Source organism: Dysidea avara, chromosome 6, assembly GCF_963678975.1.
Source record: "Dysidea avara chromosome 6, odDysAvar1.4, whole genome shotgun sequence".
NCBI lineage: Eukaryota > Metazoa > Porifera > Demospongiae > Dictyoceratida > Dysideidae > Dysidea > Dysidea avara.
In genome coordinates, this window is record NC_089277.1 from 6,822,544 (window position 1) to 6,849,979 (window position 27,436).

At 39.1% G+C, this 27,436-nt stretch overlaps 5 protein-coding genes across 6 annotated transcripts; 3 read left to right on the top strand and 2 right to left on the bottom strand.

Annotated features, from left to right (window-relative positions):
* The first annotated feature begins 1,691 nt into the window (after window positions 1–1,691).
* LOC136259486 (serine/threonine-protein kinase 40-like) lies at window positions 1,692–6,448 on the top strand. The gene is made up of 6 exons (XM_066052973.1): window positions 1,692–2,440; window positions 2,571–2,623; window positions 3,247–3,362; window positions 4,120–4,264; window positions 4,438–4,557; window positions 5,406–6,448. The coding sequence occupies exons 1-6, from the start codon at window positions 1,910–1,912 to the stop codon at window positions 6,208–6,210; spliced, it is 1,770 nt and encodes a 589-aa protein (XP_065909045.1). The 5' UTR covers window positions 1,692–1,909; the 3' UTR covers window positions 6,211–6,448.
* LOC136259489 (cilia- and flagella-associated protein 298-like) lies at window positions 6,352–12,425 on the bottom strand. The gene is made up of 7 exons (XM_066052975.1): window positions 12,202–12,425; window positions 11,900–12,067; window positions 9,909–9,976; window positions 8,756–8,914; window positions 8,572–8,703; window positions 8,306–8,401; window positions 6,352–6,663 (listed from the first exon to the last, which is right to left on the bottom strand). The coding sequence occupies exons 1-7, from the start codon at window positions 12,338–12,340 to the stop codon at window positions 6,553–6,555; spliced, it is 873 nt and encodes a 290-aa protein (XP_065909047.1). The 5' UTR covers window positions 12,341–12,425; the 3' UTR covers window positions 6,352–6,552.
* Window positions 12,245–25,073, top strand: LOC136259485 (kinesin-like protein KIF25). 2 transcript variants are annotated; one of them, XM_066052971.1, is made up of 16 exons: window positions 12,247–12,445; window positions 12,493–12,558; window positions 14,089–14,211; window positions 16,044–16,197; window positions 20,889–20,992; window positions 21,162–21,238; window positions 21,468–21,578; window positions 21,992–22,066; window positions 22,188–22,322; window positions 22,371–22,482; window positions 23,001–23,068; window positions 23,509–23,719; window positions 23,773–23,993; window positions 24,411–24,511; window positions 24,657–24,803; window positions 24,873–25,073. In XM_066052971.1, the coding sequence occupies exons 1-16, from the start codon at window positions 12,416–12,418 to the stop codon at window positions 24,914–24,916; spliced, it is 1,779 nt and encodes a 592-aa protein (XP_065909043.1). In that variant the 5' UTR covers window positions 12,247–12,415; the 3' UTR covers window positions 24,917–25,073. The 2 variants fall into 2 exon arrangements, with proteins under 2 accessions (XP_065909044.1, XP_065909043.1); XM_066052972.1 differs by lacking the exon at window positions 14,089–14,211 and having other exon boundaries at window positions 12,245–12,445.
* Window positions 19,089–20,166, top strand: LOC136259487 (uncharacterized). The gene has a single exon (XM_066052974.1). The coding sequence runs from the start codon at window positions 19,146–19,148 to the stop codon at window positions 19,998–20,000; it is 855 nt and encodes a 284-aa protein (XP_065909046.1). The 5' UTR covers window positions 19,089–19,145; the 3' UTR covers window positions 20,001–20,166.
* A 786-nt stretch (window positions 25,074–25,859) lies between the features above and the next one.
* LOC136258185 (neural cell adhesion molecule 2-like) lies at window positions 25,860–26,826 on the bottom strand. Its single transcript, XM_066051506.1, has 4 exons — window positions 26,737–26,826; window positions 26,385–26,672; window positions 26,018–26,323; window positions 25,860–25,960 (listed from the first exon to the last, which is right to left on the bottom strand). Exons 1-4 carry the CDS (start codon window positions 26,786–26,788, stop codon window positions 25,896–25,898), a joined length of 711 nt encoding a protein of 236 aa, XP_065907578.1. The 5' UTR covers window positions 26,789–26,826; the 3' UTR covers window positions 25,860–25,895.
* Window positions 26,827–27,436: the final 610 nt, after the last annotated feature.

Below are 27,436 nucleotides of genomic sequence, written 5' to 3' on the forward strand. Positions count from 1 at the left end.
CTTACCACTTTGTAGCTGGAATGCCTTCAAAAATTAGTCCACAGACTATCGTAATTAAAACCTCGTCTGCTGCATTCCAACGTACAAATATCGGTAGAAAAATTAATAGCAAATTCCATTGTGATGTAGACTTTATGATTAAGTTCTAGGTTGGTTTGTACCACTATGTATAGCAGCTATACCAGCACATTGTAGTGTCTATGGCTTCCCGGGGGCTGTAAGAAATGGGTAGGTAGCCTACTAAGAGTCTCTCTCATACTGTATGTGAAATTGCAAGTGTACTCTAAGCAATAACTTGCAATATGTACTGAAATCACTACTTGTAGTCCCAACGAGTGAATCACTGTACATCAACACCTAGGGCCTAGCAGTAGCTATAGCTTCCTGGCACTGCAAGGCGGCCCTGGCTCATGTATCCCTCGCCTTGAAACATGTGTACAAACTAAAAAAGCTATGCTAAATGAACCAACCAGCAGAGCCCATACAGTGGTGATAGGATCAAACGTTTAGAAAGAATAGCATGTCAGTACATTAGTGTATCTGCCCATGTGTGCTGTTACTGGGAATAACATGCCATCAATGCATGTATAGCAAAATGTGATACGTGGGACCTAACCCTACCGGCCGCATTTTTAATTTTTATGGACATGCATTGCTGGCCGGTGGGTGTGGCTGATCAGTGATTTACAAGCTATAGGTAGTACATCACCTGGTAGCTTTGACAACAGTATAATACACTGCATGCACCACTGACTGCTGGTATGCAGCAAATATCAAAAATAGCTGGACGCCATGACAGCAATAACATTACTTCTTGCAGTACCTCAAATCTAATGAGCCACAGAAACAATGAATGTTGTAAAATCCTCAAGATGAGTTGATGAGGCTTAAAAACATAGCACGAGCTAGCTACCTGTAGCCAACTGAGTAGTTTGTCTAGTATAAAGGATGATATTCATCAGTCAGCTGGATGGTCTAGTAACGACGTCTTAAACAAAACGCAATTAATAAAGTAAAGATTGTACATAGAACTATCTTCTTATACAACAACCTAACATACACTGTGAATACAACAATAGAGCAAAGGAAAGAATCTAGCTGCTAAGGTAGGTCAGTTATCAGTTTTTCAGAACTAGCCAGACTCCATTAAGAGTAGCTATGTTGCACATGGAATTACTAGTCCACATGGTCTAACATCCAGAGAGCATACTGCATGCTAAAGATCCAATGAAACTGGCTATGTGAGTCAGAGTCATGACTCGGGAAGCATCAAGTTGCCAGTCCACCAGGTATTAGTTCAGTCAATTGACCGAGTTATAGCTGATTCCCCAAGCTGTCTCCCTAAGTAGATGGTCTATGAGAAAATGAAACAGGAAGGCATGATTTTGATGAGCTCCCCCACATCAGGCCGTAAGTGCAGTGACTCTCTGGCTATACTCATGGCTGGAAGATGTGAGTCAACACCATTCAGTGCCATAGATTATAGTGCCTACAACGAAACAGTGAGCAAAGAAACCACATTATTAAACTTATGATGTTTAAGTCCCTGGCTAATGTATATTATGTTCGTCAGAATTTCGTTCAGTCATACACGATCCTGATCCCGCGCTATCCTTACAGCATGATGACGTATATAAACATTGAGCCATTCTTGGAATTCTTTGTTCATGCGTTAGGAAGTGACCGTGTTACATTTTAGAGGTCTCGGGGATTGGAATTTAAGTAAATTACAACCTCACGACTATCAGTCAGTGAGATCACGTCAAGCCAGTTTAGCACCGCTGTTTTTGACTCTGCATCTGATCGCGAACTAGTTAGTTCGCAAGAGGTAGCCTTTGCTGTTGGAGGTGGCAAAATTTTGATGTTCGATTTTTGGAGCGAAAGAAGCAGGAAGGTGTTTTAGTGGAGAATGGCTACAGTTGTAAACCAGACTTGCAGCGATATGGACGCAGCGGCGCACGAACTGGCTGGACCCTTCGTGGTAGGGCGAGAATTGACTCCAGTGAATGCAGCGCCAGTCAAGATCATCAAAGAATATCTAGGGAAACGACCTGGCTCGGAAGAGGTTGTATTGTTAAAGATTTTAGAATCTAAAAAGTCTGCGTGCTCAAGAAACAGCGATGTTGCAGAAGAAATTCGTCAGGGTAAAATGCTGCTACACACGGAGTTCACAATCCTGTCATTACTGCACGGAATGCAAGGAATATGCCGACACCATGGACTGTTTAAAGACAAGGTGCGGCCACCTGGTAGCGAGAAAAATGAAGAAGTAGAACGCGTGATATTGGCACTAGATTGCTATCACCCGCATGTGTACGGAGACAATCCTGGAGAGCGGGTAAATCTACAGCAGTACGTGATAAAACAAAAAAGACTAGCTGAGAAAGAAGCTCTTAAATTGTTTTATGAAATTCTCACCGTTATGGAACAAATGCACGCGGTAAGGAAGACTTTGTGTATATGTGCGTGTGTGTTTGTGTAAAGCCAAGGCGTTATTTTTCACCTTCAGTATGACATCAATTTGTCTATCACACATTTTACACTTGTTTGTTGTTGTTTTTTTTTAACAGAGTAACGTGGTGCATCGAGATTTGAAACTTGGAAATATGGTTTTAAATTTACGGTGAGTTTGCAAAACAATGTATTTGAAAAGTTGTCTACTCACTGTTGTTATTGTAAAGACATACCTTGTCCTCCCTTAAATGCAATCTGCTGAGTAAGCATGCCTTGTCACCATATAGTGTAACATTAGTCTTTACTACATTCAAATGGAAGCCCTGAAAGTGTGCATGAAGTTATAATGATACGAGTGCAGTTTTGCAACTTTTGACTTTTGATTAGTCCGCTGTCCACTTATTAAAGCATTACATCACTGCCTAGTATGCTGACATTAGAATGTGAAGTCATTGTTTATCATGCCTTACTGAGAGTAGGCTGTGCTAGTGTGTTTGGGCTAGCTGGCATAGACTTTATTTCACCTTCTTTCTTGTATGGTTTGTTTCTATTGTTTGTGTATGCCCTAGTTGTCCGGTGTGTTTATAGCTTGGTGGTACTGGTGTATGCTTCTTCAATGGCTTATAAATTGTCAAGCTTTTGTAATGTTTTGCACCATAGGGTGAAAAGTTGGGTAATGTTGTTTTATATGGTTGTTTGATTTTAAATTGAGGCCAACGCCTCACTTATAACCTAAAGTGTATATTCTGAATTGAGACCACAGGAAATTTATGTCTTCTTTCTGTGATTTAGGACAAGAAAGATTACGATTGTGAATTTCTGCTTGAGTAAACATCTTGTTCCATGTGAAGAGAAGTTGACAGACCAAAGGGGAAGTTTGGCATATGTGAGCCCTGATATTCTCAGTGGTAAGTGTGTGGTTTATGACTTTATATACTACACACACGCACACACATGCATACACACACAAACACAATTTTTTTATAATACTGTACACAGATATATCAGGTAGCAAAAAGATTTACGATTGACTTAACATAGGGGTTCACAGTTTCAATTCATAATGCCCAACGTCGACAAAAATGTGTGATGGCCGATGGTATGATGATCCTATTTGTCTGGTGCATGACTAACTACCTTGGATTGTCATTATTTGACGAAATTGACAACTTTATGATGTATATGGCCTCTGTTGTCCGTTACGCAATACAATGCTAGGCTAGTGTGTGTATTGGCAACACCATTCACTATTCAATGTGACAGGTACAACAGTAGAATTAATTCTGTGAATTAATGACGTAAATTCTTGCGTCATTTCTGGTTAGACAAATAGTTAAACACTCTAAACAGCTTCTCTCTCAAGCATTGCATTGTCTTTTCGTGTCTGCTGTTTCCCTTCTTTTTCATTTTTGTGCAACAGGAAGCATACTGTTAATTATGTTATAGTTCCTGGCATCTAACCAAGTTTGGTAAATTGTCATGTAGCTTCCAACATGCACAGATTGTATGCTTGTATCAGATTACACTAAACGTGCAATGCAACAATACAAGTAGCCTTGCAAAGAACCCCAGTTCAAATTTCAGTTGTACATGCTGTTAACATTTGCATAACTGGCAAACATTTGCCGGCATGAAGTGTTTAATGTACCATTTCTTCTATCGCAGGTTCTCCTTACTGTGGCAAAGCCAGCGATTGTTGGGCTTTGGGTGTCCTCCTGTATACAATGCTTTACGGTCAATTTCCATTCTACGACTGCAGTCCACATGAACTATTTAGGAAGATAAAGTCAGCACAGTACGTCATCCCAAAGTAAGTATTGCTGTATACAAAGACCCATATAAATAATGCTATCCCATTGGAAAAGACCACATTAATTAAATCATTGGTTGTTATAGAAACTAATGCTATGATCTCAATACTGATGTATGTTGTGGGCTGATCAGTTATCACATGCTATTCAACCTTTGTTGTTTCTGTTTCAGTGATGGCCGTGTCTCTCTGGGAACCAAATTGTTGATAAACAGGTTAATCACGCTTAATCCAAGCAAAAGGTTGACAGCAGCTGGAGCCCTGGAAGAGACCCAGAGAATTATGTCTAAATGGTAATTAAAGAATTATTTGTAGCAGCATTGAAATATGTGGGCTATTAGTACCTAGACACAGAATGCTTGAAATTTTTGGCTAACTGGATTTGTTAAGTGTGTCTATGGAACTTGAAAAGAATAGGTTTTAAGTTTCAGTTGAGGCTACTTTTGACTTGAACATAATCTGTGTAACATGAGAGGTGAAATCATTTGTTGGCTTCCAGGAATAGGAACTTTAAAAACGTGATCAACAGCCTTCTAACTTTGTAGTGGGGTAGAGTACAAGCAAACAGGCTTGTATTTCATCTGCTTGTGGGCAGCTAGAAGATTGAATAGTACACTTAGCAACTGCTTGAAATCGCTGAGTTTAAAAATACCTTTTTCAATCTCTTGTCTTTTTCATTCTCTTGTCTGAGGTGTTAAAAAGAACACTGTTTAACACCTTAGGAGTTGGGTTAAGTGATAGATACATAAGGTAATTTTTTTTTCTGACTGGTAAAGACCCTGGGTGGGATTTGTGGCCTGACTTGTAATTTGTATCCTATTTCTTGTGAAACCACTTTATCAAGCTTTTAAGGTTATGATGTCAAGTGTAAAACCATAATGAACATTGTTCTGTTTAAACCCACCTAGGACAGGTGGCTGTATTGAATCTTTAATAATAAGTGGTTAGTTATTTAAATTGAAGGACAAATTTGAGGGGAATTTAAAAAAGCTTGTCCTCTATGCAAAGGTGGCCATTGTAAACAGGTTTCCTTATATTAATTGCTGTGGTATTGTGTAATGCAATATTGTTTGGGGAATGGTAATTGGTATATTACATTATCAACAAACAAAATATTAGTGTGGTTTTGTTTCTCCATTAGGCATACAATGGTTTGTCATGATGGTATCTCTCCATTTGTTCCTGATGTGGACAATTCAAACAATAGTCATGATGACATTTTTGTGCCAGAGCTACCAAGAAATGGTGCACTGTTATCACAAGCTGCTAACTCTGAACTCAATGTGGCAAGACTAGGTATTCCTGATTCGGTTATTGTTTCCATTCCAGTTGAGAACAATGGAAGTGAATCTTCACAAGCAAGGACAGAATCAAGGGCAGAACTTGTGGAAATGCCAACAGCTTCATTATCACGAAGGCAACACCAAGCTGTTTCATCTCCAAGCAATAGTGCTCCTGTGCCACCAATGTTGGTGCGTCGTGGTATAGTGAACCGTCGTAACTTGAGGTTGAACTTGAGAAGAGCTTCTCCACCAATTCCACAACAGAACTCAGCCACACCCACCTATTCTTATACTGCCATTGGACACACACCTACTTCCCCACCCCCAATGTTAGGGGGTACCCCACAAATGTTTGGGGGGCCACTACACCATCCACAAGCTATCTCTTATCCCATCAGTCCTGGACTGACCAATGGACATTTAGTGTACAGTTATGTGCCGTCACCAGTTTCTGGAGTACCACCAGACAGCTCAGGATTCTTCCGTGTCAATCCAGCAGCTTTGGTGTCTCATCAAGCCATAGCTCGTTATGGTGCTAATCTAGTTGTACTAACTGGAAACAAACGGCGTAGAAACTCTTTTGAAAATGAGACAGAAAGAGAACGTGTGCGAGTGATAGAGAACTCTAGAGGAGATCCCTTACCTGTTAGGGTAAATACATAGCAAATACTTTAAAAGGATACATGTACTTTTTAAATAGTACGAGTTATTGTGTAAATATATTATAATATTGTTTATTTTTCTTTTGTCGTTTTTGATTGTTGTAAATAAAGTGATTTGTACACCAAATCCACCAAAATGCCAATGTATTGTGTATGCATGTACATTGTGTGTTCGTCTGCTTGTAATTTATGTGCATGTATGTGTGTTTTCAAGTGTGATATCTTGTTTTTAAAATGCAGTGAACATGCATGTTCTATTTATGGAATGCAGATACTATTTATAGACTGGGTATTGCACAAATATGGTAAAAATTTTGTAATAGTGTGCATTAAACAGCTGCTTTCACTTGGGACGCCAGCTAATGTTACCAAGTCCTGTAAATTGTTTCTTGAGGGCATGAGGATCACTCCATTCTGAATTCAAATACTGGTCCTCATTAGTAGTTTCTAGTTTCTGTAAGTACAAAATGGAGTAAAGTTTGGATATATGAAAAGCAGTCCACTACAGGAACCAACCAGTAGTATCCAGGTCAGTTTATGTACTAAGGGATACTTTGGGCCTTAACTAAGTGTCTGGATTATTTAAAGACATTTTTTACCACCTATAGCCACTTCATGTGTCCCACATGTCTTCCTACATGACTACAGCGTAGGATCAGCAATTTAGCACATGGTGTTTACATGTTAACACAGGGCCCATCATCACTAGATTAAAATGATGTCACCCTTTAATCCACAAACTCAATTTCACACACCCACACACACTACTGCAAAATGGTAACATTACTTCATGACTCCAGTCATGCACCACACATGGGATGGGCAATTTAAATCATGCATGGCTAGCTGGCTGTGAGATGTATATAGCAGTCCTCTAGAGCTACAATCAATAGGCAGTGTAGTGTAGTCTCATTAGCAGCTAGGGCCTATACCTATGGAGCCATTGCACAGAAAACTAGGGCTTCAATAATAAGGTGGTCTTAGAAATGAGATCATGACTTACACCTTAGTTGTGTTTGTAATGGAATTCACCTGGTCACACTACAACAAGGTGGTCTTGACTGCCATTCAAGTGAGGTTTCAATGCAATCACTAAGGACCCTTAAAAACACCTTGACACCTGTTATATTGTACCAGTGTAGAAGACAGTGGACTGGACACCATGGGGACCATTTTTATTGGTAGGATGTCCTCATTTTAGTGCTCTAAATGTGTGTACACTAAAAATGGGGCCATGGACAAGTATCCTGATTATCAAAATACCAGCATGTCAATTAAGGTATCATTCAACTGTAAACAATCTAATCTTAGACCTCTGAAATCACAGTTCCAAATTGTGTAGATACCAATAATATATTATTTATTGCAGAGTTATGAAGCCTACCCCAGCCCCTGGCCAATCATTCACCTGATAAATAAACAGACACATTAGCAATACATCATCATGGGATGATATCATACATTCCTACTGAGCTGAATATCACATTCGATCTCACTATAATTTGTTAAACACTTTCATAACATGCTGAACTAATCGTTGTCTGAGTAGCAAAGAGGAATTAAATAAATGATGCATATAGCTACATACATTGGAATTTCAACTTTGAGTATCAAAATGTCCTGTGTGTATACTGGCCAATACATGGACAAGTGTCCTGATTATAAAGGTGGCCTTATTCCAGATTGAGAAGTGATCTCATTGTTAGGACGCTGGACAAATTATCAAGGCCTCCACTATATATTAAACAGGTATACATATCTCATAGCATCAAACCCAAAACACATAGGTAAAAACATTATATGCTCTAAAAAACACTGGTCCCAAAATGTCTACAAAAACTTCCAGTCCCTATAGCAATTCAAGTCCCAGTTATTCTAAGTGTAGGCCAACTTGGAAAATGCCCACACACAGTCAGAGGAAAAAAAAGCAAGTTGGCTACATGAGAACGACCCCAGACATGGAGCCTGGGACATGTTTACATGCCATGAAATGTATCTCCTTGGGAAGCCATGTTGACTAGTGTATCCCATGCTGAAGTATGCAACTAGTGTTTGTGTTTGTACTAAATTTTGGTGGTGACAATTTATATTTTTACTTTTAGTTCTTCTTGTCTGTGGTAAGCATGAAACATCATCTGTTTCTTTTCTTCTTCAGAGAATACTGGTTCCCTGCCTGGAGCCCCTTGACCTTTCTGTAGAGAAATGCAAGTCATAAAAGGTGTATGTATCTTGAGAACATGTGTGTGAGTACGTGTGTGCATATATATGTGAAAGTTGTGTGTGTGTGTGTGTGTGTGTGTGTGTGTGTGTGTGTGTGTGTGTGTGTGTGTGTGTGTATGTTGTACGGTAATTAAGCAACAACCTTTTGCAGTTTAGCTATGATCTTGGTTTTCTCATTTTTGCCGATAAAATCCCCTAGGGATTTTTCTCTAGTCAACTCTTTTCCAGCCCACCACAACTGAGCAGTGGCCTCATCAAGTACCTCCTTGGATGCCTACTTCAAATGACATGATAATCCTGGGGGATTCCCCAAACAATGTGATCACCTGAGTGCCAGTGAGATCCTCGGTCCCTTCAAACTCCATTCTTATGGGGTCATGAGGGGGAAGTCCCATGGGGTAGACTATTGTGACTGCCCCACTCAATTTGTCTAGTGTATCCTTGATGGTTGCCTCTGTCATACAGACGTTAGCTTCCACTAAATCCTTGAGAGGAATACACACTCAGTTCACATAGAAACACACACACGGTAACACATCACACACACGGTAACACATTACACACACACACACACACACACACGGTAACACATTACACACACACACACACGGTAACACATTACATACACACACACACGGTAACACATTACACACACACACACACACACACACACACACACACACACACACATGGTAACACATTACACACACACACACACACACACACACACACACACACACACACACGCGCACGGTAACACATTACACGCACACATGCGCGCATGCACACACACACACACAAACAAAGCCTTCAGCTGCTGTGCTAGCATGGTCATTCCTACCCAGCACTCAGCACCTCCTGGTACAGGACTAGTAACCCATAGGAGGCTGTGCCATGTCTCACAGGTGAAGGTGCAGGCACCTAAAGTCCCACTTAGACCTTTACCCACGATGCGAGACAGGCCACCAGGAATAATGTGAGTAAAGTTTCTTACTCAAGGAAACAACAACAACACCAAATAAGCATCGAACCTGGAACCTTTGATAACCAGGCCGATGCTCTAACCACTTGGCTATGCTGCCCTCTCTTACACACGCAAAAGCTAAAGCAAGCCTATAGCAGCCGTGTGAAACAGCTATTGCCGCTCAGCGAACCAGCACTGGGTAGCCTGCGCACCACTCAGGTGCTTGAGCCTTGTGCACACATCCTCCTGGAGCAGGGCTAGTAACCCACAGAAGAACAATCCAGGTCTCACGGAGAGAGATTGTGGAACCAAAGTTTCACAACAACCCCAACATCGCTAAGTGAGACAAGGGCAATTGGGCATTTGCTTTCCCAGTAAACAACAGCTACCCATTGATGTTAAAGCTGGGTAGGCACACACACACACACACGCACGCACGCACGCACGCACGCATGCAAGCAAACATCCAAACAAACATACACTTTACATACATGCATAGACTCCAATGTACATACCTTAGAGATGGCAGCTTTCGCTTCACTAACAGTTCTTCGAAGAACTTCTTTCATCTTTTCATTGGGTGCTACATGGTATAATGAAACAGTCTTCAACAAGGAAACACATACAACAGTCTCCATAGAGATCACTTCCTTTAATGTCAACAATGACAATACCACACCATATTGAGAAAATACAATCACTATGAAAGTGAAACAGATACTCGTCTAGTAAGGGAATATCATTCAACAAGGATGCTGTATTTGTGTGTACAAATTACTATTTCATCAGTAATGTGCTAGGCAACTAGACCATAATGTAGCCAACTAGCCTGGACGAGTAGACTAATAAAATATGGCCTCAATAAGGAGGTGGTCTTATTACTGAGGTAATGAAGTTAATCATGTTTGGGATGTACTTGACAATAATGAGGTCATGAAGTACACCTTAGCTATGTTTGGGACCTACTTGACATGGTCACTATAATGAGGTGGTCTTATTAATGAGGTCAACCTTAGACCTACTTGACATGGTCACTATAAAGAGGTGGTCTTATTTATGAGGTCATGATTGACTGTGTTGAGGCCTATAGGAGGTGGGCTTGTTACAGTAGCTGCTAAGTGAGGGATGTAGTTTCTTTGTAACCCAACAGTCTTCATATAGCTGGCCAACAAACTGTTACTTCATACGACATCATATTTCATCACTACACACCAGCCAATACACTACACAGGTTGAGTAGTCAATCTTTATGATGTGTGTTCACCACGCGGTAAATTGTCATAAAATTATGTAGAAACAATTCAACGTCAGTGGCAGCATAATCGCCTCATTGTGTACTTACAAGTAACCAAGTGTTAAGCTTTAACTAAACCTACTGTCATATGAGACTGGTTAAGGGTAGCCCAAACATTCACAACTCGTCCGTGAATTGTGCAGCAGTGTTGTACACATAAAACATATGGGAATGACTTTAATAACTAATTGGCTTGCAGAAGATAGGCTACGGCATGTGTTCGGACACCTACATAATTCAGACACTTAGTTAAGGTCCAAAAGTATCTCATAGTACATAAATTGACCTGAAAAATCAGGACACCTTGATAAGGACAATAATTGTAATTAGATAAGTTGAACTGTTGCATTAAAGCAAACAGCTGGGACACTCATGATGCTATATTTAGCATATTTTACCATGCAACAGGAAAATACATAGAAGGAAATGTTTACTGATACAACTCAATTATGTCAACTTGTCTGTACATAACAGTAACTACCCTGTATATCATATGATTGAAATAGCATTTATAGCATCCAAGGTTATGTGGTACATTGGGAATACAACACTTTGAGGTAAACCAATAGTGTCCTGATTTTCCAGGTCAGTTTATGTACTAAGGGATACTTTGGGACTTTATCTGAGTGTTTGGATTATGTAGGTGTCCTCAAGTGTCCACATTAACAGGTTACACTGAAGTGCAGTGCAAGCAGCACACCTCGTTCTGAACACCCACATGAGGAAACCAGAAATTTACTCCACTTCCATTTCAGGAGAATGAAAATAAACTACACTGGCCAGCTACGCAAATAGTTTACAAGGCTTAAATTAGGTGGAACCTTATAAGGTAGATGATCTCATATTCAGGTATTAGGGAGGGAATGTTTGTTTTGAAGCAGTTTTGTATGCAATACTTAATTAGCACTACCTTAATAGAAGCACAGGAGTCTAACCTAGGATGGGCTAATATGTAAATAAAGATGCACATCAAAATTTAGTTTGACATTGTACAGCTGGTGAAGTGGAAGTGGTCACCTTTTAAATAAGACCACCTCATTATAGTGACCATGTCAAGTAGGTCTCAAACACAGCTCACCATCTTAATTTAATTTATATAATCATGCACTCAAATCTTATTACTGAGGTTGCATGGTCCCTATCACACTATTACCGTACATGTACTGGGATCTAAGTACAAAGACCTTTCACTACACAGCTAAAAAACAGCACCTTTTCCATTCCTGCGACCTACAGGGTCTGCACACTCCACACTGCCTCCACTGGGGACACACTTCTCAACCCACTCATCAATAAGGTGTAACTCTGACACCTGTTCATCAGTCAGCCCCTGCATCTGGGGTGGTATGAGCACCCCATGATCAGCCAGCAACTCTATCTCTAAATAATGAACACCATTTATTACCATGGTAACAATAATGGCGGTAAATAATACAAAATTTGTAAAATTTATTTCACATTTTAACACTTCATTAGCATGCTACACGTGCAATACGCTATACGGGTTACCCTACCTTGACAAAGTCGCGACACTTTCAGCATACCGTTGTGTAGGCGCGCCAATTGCGTGGTTAGCTCGTTCAGCGACACGCCACAATTTGTTTCAAACAAGAAACGATTTTCATCTCCACGTTTAACGTGTATCTTAACCATCTCAAAGCCGTGCCTGCAGTAATAAAGTTGATATACAAACCCACAATCAATCCTAATACACGACTAGCTAGAGTAATGGAAGCTGTATTGGAGAGATACAAACTGGTCAGTGATCGTAGTTGTTGTATAATAGTATAATAGTATTACTGCAGCAGAGAGATGGGAGGATTATGGAGTTGGAGACTGAGAATGCAATTCTACACCTCAAGCTGGCTCAGGTGTGTGTTTAATAATAGGTGCAGTGGGATAAAACAACTCTCTAATAAAACTGATATACTCATGCAGTAGGGGGTCAGCCTTACTGGCATTTCAATTTACACCTTGACTGTAAGGCCATACCTATCGGATCTGAATATTTAAACTGTATTTGTTAATGTATGCATATATACGTATTTTTATATTTCACACCTTGCCATGCCCACACCGTTGTTTATTTTTAACACTTCTCTGTGGTCGCATGTGACCAAGGGCACATTCACGTTTTTATTGTATGTACATTCTCTCATTGTTTCAATGATGGTAAAAAATAAAAAAATAAAAAATTCAAGCAATATTTATGAGCTACAAGTGAATCATAGTACAGTGCTCTGCAGTGTTTACTATACTCTGAAACAAACCCCTTGAGTGCTAAACCAATTTCTCTGGAAGAGTTCACCTTTACAGCTCATCTTTTAGTCCTTTAATGGCTGACTTTCACGAGATTGAAGCCATGATCCAATATCATGTGATTATTATATATTGTTTCAGGTCAAGCAATAAGACAGTCGGTCGGGCCGTGCAACATAAGATACAATAGGTATGGCCTAATGGCGTATAATAGACGAATCTGCTAGTGTCCCAATTAACTTTAATTTGTATACAAGCTATTCTCATGACCAACTCCTATTCTGTGGGGTGCTCAAATCAATACAAGGTGGTAATTTTTTTTCTGTCAAAATCATGAAACTATTTGTCCACAAAGACGTGATGGTTTGCTTACGCATCTGTGTTATGCTGAATCGTCAGTCTATCTTCAAAGAACAAATGTTTCATTAAAACTCCTTGTTGCTATAGCTAAGCTGACCATCACTAAGCATAAATGTAACTATACTGCATACAAGGTGTGGTTATAACATAGAAAAAGTGAATTTGCAAAACTTCTGTTTCGTTCATCCATTATCAGAATTCCTCCTGTTCAATCTTTACAAATTCTCTCTTGTTGATTGAAAGTGTTTCACAACCAGGTAACCATTTCCTCTTAGTAACGTGAATCCTTTTGCTTGTGTACAGAGAGAAAACCTGGCATGGCAGACAAGGAAAAACCCATGTTTCTTTATAATGATGCAACAACTAAATTAAAGCCAATTTACCACATACACTGAGCTTGGAGGGAAGTGTTGACATACCACCTCATTTCCCTGGCTGTTGAATCATTTGGGATGAGCCACTAACAAACACCAAATGTGTTGATTAGTGTTTTTTCCTGTTTAGTGTAAGAAGATTACCTCTTCCCTCGATATCATGTACATCACCAAAACTTGTAGGATTGTAGGTCCATCCGTTATTTACACATATACACAGCTTTTGTATTACTGTGCATTGAGGCGCCTCATCATTAAAAAGCATTGAAATTCATTATAATGAGGTCATGAAGTACGTACACCTTAGCTATGTTTGGGACCTACTTGACATGATCACACTTTAATTAAAGAGGTGGCTACTAAGTTTCACTAACTCTTCATGACCTCATTATTTTTTCACTTTGTTAGGCTTATGCTGATGTGGCTCGACAAAGGAATGAGAAGGCTGGTCTGAGGAGACTGTTTGCAGCAGAGTTCACCAAGAACAGGAACGTCACTGATCAGCTAAAGAAACTACAAGAAGATTTACATGTGTGTGGCAGTGTGTGTACAGTGTTGTTAACAGTGGAGATGTTATCATGTGAGAATGGTGAACAAGTTGTCAGTACAACAGTGTGGCCAAGGATGTCTTGTTAGGGATATGTTGTACAAAAGGAAGAATGGAAAAGTGCTGAGCTTGCAATTATGTCATATCCTTGCATTAAATGCTATTGAAACTTTTCTGTGTTTACTTTAGTGATCACCTCTTTTGTGGTTTTATCAAAGAAAAATATGCTTTGAACTACATAACTGTATGTGAAAACTTCAATGTTCATACAGTAACGTATCTTGTTAGTTATAAAAACAGTCTCTTTTGCTTTGCAGGCATTTACGTGCCCTGTAAGCCCTCGCGGTATCAAATATTTATCGGGCATTTCACTTGTGTTTTGGTTAGGTGTACTGTCGCTCTATTTCTTAGACCATGCTGGAGTATCCTTATTAATAAGGTGTCCTGATTTCAGGGGTCTAAATGTGCGTTCACTAATACAAATGAGACCACAGACTAGTGTTTCAAGTTGCCTACATTTCAAGGTGCACTCTTTGATGCAGTCCAACTACAGAAAATTCCACCCAGTGATAGTAGAGCCAAAGAGGCTTCATTTTATGCATCCACACAGGGACATATTAAAGTCAAGTACAATACCAGTACACACATGCGCACACTATGGGTTCACATTACAATGTTAAACAGCTTATAGCAGCTGAACAAATTGTAGCCAAAGCAAAAGCCGTGATATTTGCATACCACCTAGACTTTCTACGTCTCTACAAGCCCAACAATGTCATTTTACATCACCAAATGTAATACAAACATCAAAAAAGGCATGCCTACATTGTTTCAATACTATTGAATGCAATGGTGGGTAACTTTGTTTGGTATCACTACACGCGTATATGGCACAGCTGAAGTCATTTAATAATGGCCATCATTACACATATGTTAACAGTGTTTACCCTATAACAATTACACAATGAATGGGTTCGTTGTAGTATGCCAATTGTGATGTGTTATGATGCGATATGATGTATCAGATGGTGGAGTTTGTTTAGTTTATCCCACCCTTGTTATTATGGCTCTGTTTGCTGTGTGTATAATGTATGCTTACATTTTGATAATGTCTCCATGGACACCAAGTTACATAGCACCATGTAGGTTTTACAAGTCACAGAACATTAATTATGGAGGAATACTTTGGCCACCTGTAAAGCCACTTGTTTTGCACCAGTGAGCTCTATATTCTTTAATTGGAATTATTTGCCTGTCTATTGCAGCCTCCTACGTACGACGGTAAAAATGTAAAGGGTGACTGGAGTTCCATCATACTTATGTATAAGTGGTTCGTGTATACTGTCAATCTGTGTGTGTTGGTGCGTGTGTGTGTGTGTGCATGTGTGCATGTTCATCTGTCCGAGCGTTTTGCTCCAACACATTAATTGCTGAATTAGTATGAGTACACTACTTACAGCACAAAGAAGAGTTTGGCTACATGTTTGGCAAGTTGTTGAGTACACAAATTTCACCATTCAAATCTTGTCCTTTTTCTTAGTCTTGTAAGGAACCCTTCGGGCCATTTTTCTACCCTAACAACCACCATAGTGATGGATGAGTCTTTAGTGTATGCTTTTGACAAGATTATATTATTTCATCTGAAAACCCATTAGGCAGCCACACTTTTGTTCTGTTAAATTACGTTTGGTCACTTTGGTGTAATAAACATCTGGGCTCCTTGACGACAGTAATTGGTCTTCAGAAAATTGTAGGTGTAATTAGCATATATACTATCTGCTAGCTGCCAAGGTTGATGGTTGTTTCTCTCCTACAGGATTTGAAGCACCAGTTCTCATCTGTCACACAAGTGTTATCGTCCCATCAACAACAATACGATGTGTTGTATAGCAACGCCCTCAGGCAGGCCTCCAGTCTGGCCAATCAGCTTGTGATGAGGTCATCAATGCAACAGCAAGACAGTTTCCATAGTAAGGATGAAAATATGGGATAGTGTACTGTGTATGTTACTTAGTTGAGACTAAATTTGATAGTGGATATTCCAACAGACATTCATTGTCAAGCAATTTGTGTTCCTTTCTATATATCGTAATAATGGCTTCAACATTAAATGGCCATAATCTGATGTTCTAATGTTACCCTATGTACGTTCCATTACTTTGTCAGCTACTCGTACAGTATATAGGACAGTTATAATCCAGAACCACTATTAGTTATTTGACTTCATTGCTTTACATGACACGATCTTGTTTTTTATTTCATGGTATATCTTTATGGTTGTTTCACTAATTTCACTGTAAATACAGTGTACATAGATTTCTGGGTTAGCAGTATTAGTGTATGCCATGACTAAACAACAATAGCTGGAGATGCAATCATTGAGTCCCTGTTGCTGGAGACCAGGGATGCTCTGAGTTATGTATCTACATATTGTAGTAGCTGTGGTTCTTACATTCTCTGATTTAGTTATGTTGCAAGTGTTTTCTGATCATCTACTCCATGCATAGAATAGCTATAGATGGTTCACCAACCTTTGTACCACCCGTACAGTCCAATAATGATTTCCCTGTCCAGGCACTGTGAGCCTGGTGACTACAGGCCAGGGAAGCATGTGAACGAAAGGTGCATCAGTCCCGAGAAGGTTATGCATCTGAGATGGTCGTGGTGCAGAGTAAAAACAAACTTGAGACATTTGTCTAGTTAGTTAAACTAAGCCGTTGCTAACACGGCATGAAATGACACCAAATGGTTTAACCTGTTTACCTTGTTAGTGAACTGTGTGCTCCCTGAGAAGCTGTCAGTTAGTGCTTTTACTGTGATCTTATTTATTGAGCAGACAGATAAACTGACTAACAAATGTCTGATGCATTCAGGAGACTAGCCATTCCTCCATATTCAGTGTATGCTATCCCACTAGGGACCTGATTCTAATTAGAACTTGCTCTCATAATATTGGTCACTAATTGGACTGATTAGAACTTGTCTGTTTTGCTTTCTTTCTTACAAGAACTACAGAATGGGTGAAGAATATTTTATGTGCTTCTATTACGTACATTTGAAGCCATGGTTATATTACTCTATTTGGGTGACTGTACTATTAGATTGTCTTGATCACACGTTAGTTACACATGAAAATAATAGTTTAAATTTTCTATTAGTTATTGAAAAGCTTTTTATCAACCTACATACCAATTTTCAGCGATATATGTCAAATCCATAATCTGTCCTTTTAAGTGTTGGTATGATATACATGTTATTGATCATGTGCTTGTTACAAATACGCACTTGTTTTCACAATTCACATTACAGAGGATTATTGCTTCTGTAACCTTGCTTTGGTAAAGAATAAATATTCGAAAATCAGTCTGTATGTAGAGCAACCTATTACATAATGCTTTTAATGGTTTACAAGAAATTGGAATGATAGCCATGGAGTTCCACAGGGGTCCTATGCATGTCTGTGGCTATTTACTGTGTAATAAGTCATATCGTCTTGTTCTATGGCCTTTCACTCTCTACTGTTCCAAGGAAAGCTCCAACATTTGGTCGTACTTATTTAGGGAGTGTCTGTGTCTTGCTCAATTTTGCTATATGCCCTATCTGGTGGGAAACTAAACTGTAAAATTGCTTAGTTCAGGTAAGTGTAACACATACAGTATATACATACACCTGAGCCTAGGAGTTGCAGACTACCTTCACCTGAAATGTCTACCTGCTGCATATGTGACAAATGAATCGGTTAATTCTGTCCTCAAAACACATTAATTTTGTGCGTTGGATGATATGTCATTGCATGATCTAAACGTCCCAATAGCAGTTGGGACACACTTTCATACTATCGCCATTCCCTACTATCTGATGCTACCACACCTACGTACACTGTATGTAGAGCTGGGCAATAGTAAAAAAATATTGAGTATCGTGATATCAATTTTCAAATCGTATCATGATATTTAGCCTTTACACTATCGTGATGGATGTAACACTTGTAAATGACTACTTGTAATTCTATTCATGAACCATATTCTTACCTTTTTACAAGAAAAGAGCAATGATTAGGCAAGTTTGTTCACAAAATTCTCAGCAGCTAACTACTGATCTGTCATTTAAATACTATCATGGTACATATCGTTATCATGATATATTCATTAGTATTGATCATCTTGTAAAAATTTTGCTATCGCCCACCTCTAACTGTATGTCTAGCAGAGAACTGATTGTACTGTTAACAAAACAACTGCAGCAATACTGGTTCAAGGGATGCTATGCACAACCGACTTCACTCATCTTTGTCTAGCTTACTTAGTACAGTACATCATAGTAATGATGGAATACAATTTCAGGAAACTAGATTGGGCACCAATCTGAATATACAATTGTCTGTTGTGTTGCTGGAAAACAATGTTTAAGCTTATATTTCAAAATCAATTGTGAGTACAGCTACTATTGAAGGTGTTATGTTTAGTTCCAAAAACCTCCAGTATATTACACATGATTGTGTGTCTTGTAAAGTGTCTTGAATGTTCTTGTTCGTTCAAATTATTCAATTTCTTTTTTTAAATTTGCTTTATCAGCATTCTTGTAAGCATATAAATATAATTCTAGGAGTTGTTGTCCAAATATGTACACCATCCTACACAACAATCTGCTGATGCTGGTCTTACTGTGATGGTGAATAGCCATATATGGTAAACCACATTTTACAAGTATCAGGGAAAAGTTGTGACAGAGGTATCCACTGAACAAGTATCACAGGAAGTACATACGTAACAATTTTATGATTAAACTTCCGCGTTGCACACCTGTTAAATTGCGTAACCAGCAACCTGTCCACATCATGATTTTAGAGGTGGTTTACAGCTGGCTATATAAATCATCAGCTTTACACACATCAGTCAGTTGGCACCAAGAAGCTAAGATGAGTAACTTGCTAATTCAGTTGCTATTTCTGCTCGTGAGTGGTTTGGCCTGCTGGTCACAAGAATGCAACACCAATCAAGACATTTATAAAGAAGCTGATAGGCCTTACTCTTGTAAGGAGATACTAGACAAGTATCCTGCCACCCCTTCTGGTTACTACCGTCTACAAACATCTAAAGTCTACTGTGACATGGACACTGAACGTTGTGGTACTAAGGGATGGACAAGAGTGGCTCATGTTGACATGTCCAAGAAGCTACAATCATGTCCTGGCAACTTCACTATCATCACAAGCCCTATACGTACCTGTGGCAGTCTGATCTCTCCCGGATGTGCTAGTGCCAAGTTCTCCACTCATGGAATAAGCTATAGTAAAGTGTGCGGTAGGGTGAGAGGATATCAAGTGGGATCCACAGATGCATTTGGTCCTTATGTAAATGATCAAACCAACGTTGATGTAGTAGTCGATGGTGTATTGATCTCTCATGGTGTAACAAAGAGTCATATTTGGGTTTATGCTACTGGCAATCACGGAACACCATCAACTAATGACAACATTTTCTGTCCCTGTGCTGACTACAGGTTTAATGGCGTAGTTCCATCATTCATAGGAAATGATTATTATTGTGATAGTGGAGTTGACAATACCCCACAGCAAGGTCAATTCTACACTACACCACTGTGGACTGGCTACGGATGTACCCCACCCAACTTCTGTTGCTCACACAGCGGGATGCCATGGTTCTGTAAGACACTACCTGTTCCAACTACTGATTATATTGAGATACGTAACTGTCATAATCAACGACATGAAGACACTGCTCTGGAGCTAATAGAGCTCTACATACAGTAACAATATTATATGCAAGTGTGCCTTAATAGGTTTGCTTGTATTAAGCTACATAGCTATGTACTCTCAATTTTTGTTTGAAGAACTGATTGCATTCTTTTTGTACTTATGCTCATATGTCTTACTATTGCCAGTTGACTTTTACACATTACTGTACTTATTAAACATGTCTAGTTCATAGTTAACTATTTGAATGACAGTACACTTCTTTGAAGATGTCTGTGTTCATGTGTTTATTCATGAAATATTATTACATGAAATGTATTTACTATGTATTTACTATTTACTAATCCATGTAAACATCCTGACCACCTGGTAGACTCCTGTAAGTGTTCGAGCGTAAATCGGATGGCTGCAGGTTCGAGGCTACCTAGGTCCAGTCATGGATTTTTTCTCCTTTCTCCAACTTTTCAAACACACCTTAAGTAGCTAAAGTCTTTGAGCAGGCTGTAGGACCAGGTGTCCTACAGACCTTCAGCACTTGTGCTGTAAAGCATTAATAAATAAATAAAAACTCTGGCCAAGCTAGCTACATGCAATTCAGAATACGTACAGTACCAGATGACTTTGTTCATCTCCTGCAAGTAGGCTAGGCCTTCGATATCTGCATGTGTACCACTCATGCAGATAGGATTGGTAACCTGCTGAAAGATGTGATATTAAATCTCATGAACTTCATGCTTCCTTGCATGCACGTACGTATGTGCAAACACACGTAGTAAATACACTGAAAAATGTTTGGCCGGCAAGTGGCTACATTTTGCGGATACAGTGTAGATCAGATATTGGGCCAGTTTTACTTTTTACTACATACAACATAAAATTCAGTTGAATGATATGTATAGATACATGCACACATACAGAAATTATGTTTATTCTCTTCCTATGCAGATTTGCAAGCCCGATTTATGAGCACCCAGTCACAGTTGTCCACAATACAGTTGAAGTATGAAAGAGAGAAGACAAGACGGAAAACTTTACACAACAATTTGGTGGTATGTATGTACGATATAGCAGGGAAGGTTGGTAGGCAGAATTTACATTTGAAGAATAGGTAAAGCATAAAAGAATTTGGTAGATTTTGACAGTTGCTGTCTTTCCAATTTCCCTGCTAAATGTGACAATTGTTTTGTATTACCATGATAACTGGTTTGCTCTTAATAGGAGCTAAGAGGCAACATTCGTGTCCACTGCAGGGTGAGACCAATACTGAAATTTGACTTAGCGAACATTCCAGAAAAGTGAGTCATACAGACTTTGTGTACATGTATGTGCTATGGTGACAGTCTTTACATGTTTGTTGAAAATCAAGTGGTATTCTAACTTAGGAATTTTGGTCTCTCTGCTACCATCTTCACATATACACACATGTTCCACTTACTGTATGCATGCTCGTCACTGCACAATAACATAATTGTAGTATTACAAATATGATGTACGGAGCTATAGAATGTAATGTATGTTTTGCAGTTCAAAACAACCAATTGTATTTGCTGATGATGAGGAGACAGTGTTACTCCATCACACACGTCAGAGCCTAACTGGACTAGTGACTGATGAGAGACTGTTTGAGTTTGACAGGTAGCCATGTACAAGGAGCTGTGCTACCAGTTGTTGTGTACAAGCTTATTGTGTTTGTGTAATAAGTAGCCAAACCCCTTCACAGTGTACTCCTGGAAATGTGTACTCCTTTTGAGAACACTGATAATCAAGCCATGGTATTAGTACACAAATATATAGGCTGGCTGGAATCCTCTCTGTTAAGAAGATAGATTCACTGTAGGTACATAGTATAGATAGCAAGATCTTTGCTATACTTGTCAACCGAAGCTCTGAATAGGAATAAACTTCTTTTTTAGAAGTCCTGTTTAAGTACGATATTTGAGTTTGTATATCCTTGAAGAATTTAATCTTCTGTAGGTGTTGAGGCATACTTTACTGTATTGGGTACTTACTGTATTGGGTACAAAACATTAGTGTGGTTTGTGTTGTAGGGTGTATGGTGAAGGAGAAGACACAGCGGCAGTGTTTGGAGAGGTGAAACCACTACTGACCTCTCTGTTGGATGGGTGAGTATGCAGGGAAAGTAGACCCATTAATTTTTTAGTTTGAGGATTCGACTTAAACCACTCTAATAGAACACACAGGTAGAATTGTGGCATATTATAATCCATTCTAATTCCCCCCTAGTTACAATGTATGCATCATGGCATATGGTCAGACTGGATCTGGTAAGACCCATACTATGCTGGGACCAGAAGGAGGGAAAACTGGTCGCCATCATCGAAATGGAGTCATCCCATTGGCTGTAGGAGAGCTATTCAAGTGAGTTTGAATGTGTTGATATGGTTCCTGTAGTACAGTAACTAACAGGTTGATAGAAGAACGGGAGAAGGAGACAGAGACAACTCACATGTTAACAGTAACTGTTGCTGAGGTGTACAATGAACAAATTAGGGATCTGCTAGTGTCACCAGGACAACAGGTAAACACCTCATACCATGAGAAGGCCTGTATACATACAGAATATCATACAACATAAAAGTGTCATTCTATCACATTCACAAGTACGTATGTAAGTATATTGGAGTACCTGTCTTAAGATAGTGTTTGTTGTATTAGAGTAATTGTGTTCTATGTCCTATTAGAGTTGCATTGACGGTAAGCTGTCTGTGTTAATGTGAGAGGATTGTATACTTTTTTTGTTTAATATTCCATTAAGAAACCTCTGCAATTGGGGTAGTTTTGTACGTCAGCCTTCATTTTGCATCCAAATTTATACGGTAGAACCTCGTCTGTATTAAGAACACTTATGGACTCACCAAAAATGTCCTGATTATCAAGCTGTCTTGATTTCAGTTACTTGCTAAGAGATAGTTTGGAGCCATCACCAAGTGTCTAGGTTTTACAGGTGTCCTCATTTTCAAGCAATCAACAAGTTACATTGTCGGCCCGCATTATGAAGATGCTCTTTTACGTAATGTTATGTGATGTACTGTACAGGACACTACAACTCATCATAATGTTTATGCTACTGATAGTGGAATGGAAGTAGCTAGTCTAGTCAGCCAGTAAGTTTCTGTCTGTGCATCTGTCTGTGTGTCCGACTGTGCATTATTTAATACACATACGTATGTATGTAATGAGATACAATTTTACCTCCAATGTGACCAAACGGAATATGTACATGCATGTGATAATCACATGGTCACATTCTGCACATATCAAAAACCCATCTACGTATATGTAAGCCCAGACAGTAAAACTTCATACTAGATATGATTGTATGGTTGTCACTGTCACAGGAAGCATATGGACACGTTGCCCCCATGATGATGCGGGTAGCATCTGTCTATAATTGTGTTAATACAATACCAAATTGTTGTATAAAGCTGATGAGGGGAAAGTTATCATTCATCAAAAAACATTCTAAATTATTTACAGCTTTCATTAACTTCAAAGAAGTGATTTTTGCCTTGTCATAGTTTTTATTGTGTGGCATTTTGTGTAGGGAGGTATCCACATCACATGATCTCATGGACGTCATTCACTTGGCAATGAAACGACGGGCAGAAGGTGTTACTAATGTACACTCTCACAGTAGTCGCTCCCATCTGGTGGTTGCCATGACAATATCATCTAGTATGGTTTCAGTCAACTCTACACCAATGATAACCCCTCAGGGGTCACCTTTCAAGACAACTAGTAATATCACAGTACATGTGAGTTGTTTGTGTAGCATTTAAAACTATTGTATGTGCTTGTGTCCTTGTAGAGTTCACCAGCCTCTTCTCCTGGACGTTATAAAAGTTCCACTGGTCCATTGAGGGTCTCCACCTCAACTTCAGCACTATTGTCCACAGCCCGTCATCACAGCCCCTCCCCTTCAACCTGCAGAACTAAACTACAACTAGTGGATCTTGCCGGTAGTGAATGTGTGGGAATGTCTGGAGCTAGTGGAGCTGTGCTGAGGGAAGCACAGGCTATTAACAAGAGGTTGTGTGTGTGTGTGTGTGTGTGTGTGTGTGTGTGTGTGTGTGTGTGTGTGTGTGTGTGTGTGTGTGTGTGTGTGTGCTCACCTGTGAGCTGTGAGACATCCTGTGGGTTACTAGTCCTGCCCCAGGAAGATTTGCTTGCGCTGACTCATAGTACCTGGGTAGTGTACAGGTATCCCAGTGCTGATTCACTGGGTAGGTGTGACTGTACTAGTACTGCAGCTGAAGGCTTTTTAAAAACTTTTAGTTTGTGTGCGTGCGTGCATACGTATATGCGTGCGTCTCTTGTGTGTGCATACATGCGAGCGAGCAAGCGTGCATGCGTGTGTTTGTGTCAATGTCTAGCATCTTCCTGTGTGTAGTATGTGTGTATGAGTGTGGTAGATGTTTTCATTCTGAATATTTTTTTTTGTTACAGTCTTTCTGCACTCTCTGATGTACTCAGTGCACTGGCAGAACATCGCAGTCATGTCCCTTACCGCAACTCAACACTCACACACCTTCTTCAAGACTCCATCGGTAAGAGAACTTCACTATAAACTACAGAAACTCATTATACATGCAGTAAAACTGGCACACAGCATAGCACACAGTGAGTGTTCTGTGCAATATCTTATGATTGTTCATATATAATGTAGTGGTTCAATTTGGTTGTGTTCAACAGGAGGAGATGCCAAGCTGCTACTTATGGTGTGTGTGTCACCCACAAACAAATATGTCGCTGAAACTATCAAGTGTCTTCGGTTTGGTAGTCAAGCTCGTCAGATTACCAGGGGACCAGCCAAGTCACAGAAGAAACAACATCAACAAGGTGACCGGCTGGCAGATATGATGTCATTATGATGTAATGTTACTATTGTAAATCTTACATCTTACATAGGACAAATTGCTACTAAACTACAAATAACATCATCCAAGAGGTGAAGCTATTGTACATTTGAAGTGTCCAACTACTATGACTATCTATAGCTATTAATAGTTTTTAATATACAGCACAGTATTATTAAGCCATTACTTGGTATTGTACGTGTATATGTCATCATCATCATTAATGATCATCCCACTAAGAAGGAATTTTATTAATATTTAAGCCTATAATGCAGCATGTCGCATCCTTGGTAACAAAACTGTATTGAAAACCAGGTCCCCATGCAGCTTCACAGTTGTCACTTACTACAGCTGCTGAAACACACCAATCCAAAGACCTCTCTGGAGTATTTCCCTTGTTATATTTAGTGCATCGTCGTAACACAGTCAGCTTGTCATTACCCTCATCCACCACTATCAGGCCACCGGTTGCTCCTACTGGAATATTTCCACTGACCAGTAAATGGGTTGAAGGTGCAAACACAAATACTGTTTCATAGTCTCACGTAGTTAAAAACTACTGTGCATGAGAGGGAAATTTACATTGTATAACTGCAACATTATAAGAGCCATCAAATAGAGTTGTCTTCCACTGACCATATCAGTGACTCTGCATACAGAGCAAGATAGGACCAACAGGATTGTATGATTGACAACATTGGTCAATCCTCAATTGCATACATGTGATCACCACATGTTACTCAGTATATAACTATCTATGTTCACCGTATACAGTGAAAATGTGCAGGTCACTCGATTACCTACACTGTAAAAAATTAGTAGTGAATTTCACTACTAATTTCTGCCACAATACTCACTATTTTTGTGTAGTGACGTTCACTACTTTTATAGTGAGTATTATGGCAGACATTAGTAGTGACCTTCACTACATTTAGTAGTGACCTTTACTAGTTGTGTGATTGCTGTTTACTTCATGTGTTACAAGAAATTATATTATACATTTGTACAGTCATGTATACAGTTTCATAGTATTATAGTGTTTATTGTAGTCCAATTTCTAAACTTTTTCGTCACTTCAAAACAGAAAGGTTCGTAAACTGCTCAGTAATGATGATGATGAATTTGCTGCTTTCTCAGTTCCTAAGATAGCAAATATCATAAACCTACATAACTGTATTGATCCCTTGATCATGTTACCTTGATCAATGTTGATCTGATGACTTGTTTGATCCTGAACAATTCCTCCCATGGTGAACACTTTACACTCATACTCTCCAGGTACCTTCACTGTGTGCACCGTCAAGTAGTGTGATGAACCATAGAAGTTTGGGGAGGTAGATATGGCGTGTTGTTCACCTTCTTCAATGATAGACTCCTTGTGCATCCAGCCAACCCAGTAATGAGTAGGATCACCCTCAACATGACATGACAGTGTGACTGGTAATCCAACCTCAGAAGTAACGTTAGCTGGCTTGTTGACTATCTTTGGTGGCTTAGGAATGACTGTAAAGATGTAGTGATAACTTAAAACTGTCGTATATACAAATTTTGGAAATGAGCTTACCATCTACTTGTGCTCGATCTATCCCATTTCTTAGGGTGATTGCATAACATTTGATTCCCACTGATCTGGTATTATTAGAGCAAGTTATAGTAAAGTTTCTTGTGTAGTATGGATGATCTCTGTCCAACTTGTTTGATAGTGTGGTCTTGCAGGCTTCCTTTCCTTGCTCTAACTCAACTCTGATCAGTTTCAATAAAGGATAACGAAGACCACTCACTACACAACTGCCAACAGTAGGCTCTCCATAATGGATAGGGTTTGGGATTTTAATTTTCACTCCAGCATCACCTAAAGCATAATACAGTCAGATTCATTCTACAGGATATTATGTCTCTACAAGATACACACTCACTTCCAATGAAGTATAATGATAACATCAACATAAACAAGCATAGCTTTTCCATTCTTGTAGTAGAAGAAATGAACAACTATTGCAAATGTATTATCTGTAGTTAAAATCCTCTTCTCATTCTTTTATACTGATCCCATCCACAAATGACATCATACAGGCAGTATGTAAAATCCCCCAAAATGTTTCCAACCTTTGGCTATTGACTATATAGTGTCACTGTTATTCGCAACATTGTAGTCTTACAATTAATTTCCATTGACAAGCTTGTCAATTGATCTTGACTTTCACTTCTTAATTATGTCATAACCGTAAGAACTGTTAACACATTGCACTGTCATTCCAAACTAAATGTACAAAGGTCATCTAAACAATAATATTTTGTACACTTGATTGCGATCACTGCAGTTTATAGTGATATTCTAGACCAGTGGTAATTGAAGATCTGATATATGACTGATGAAAGATGCAGCACAAATATTATGGTTTCTGGGGATAAGAATGCTGTATACATGATTTTTGAAATGCCTAATGTCTGCAATATTTTCCAAGATATTTTCAGCCTGAACTTTTTGTGTGAGCAGTCCCCCAATGTTCTACACTGTATATGCAGCATTGTATAAATACATCATAAATTTTGGGTTTATAGGCAATTCTCAGTATTAGCTACATAATTATATTATAATATCTACTTACCAAAATA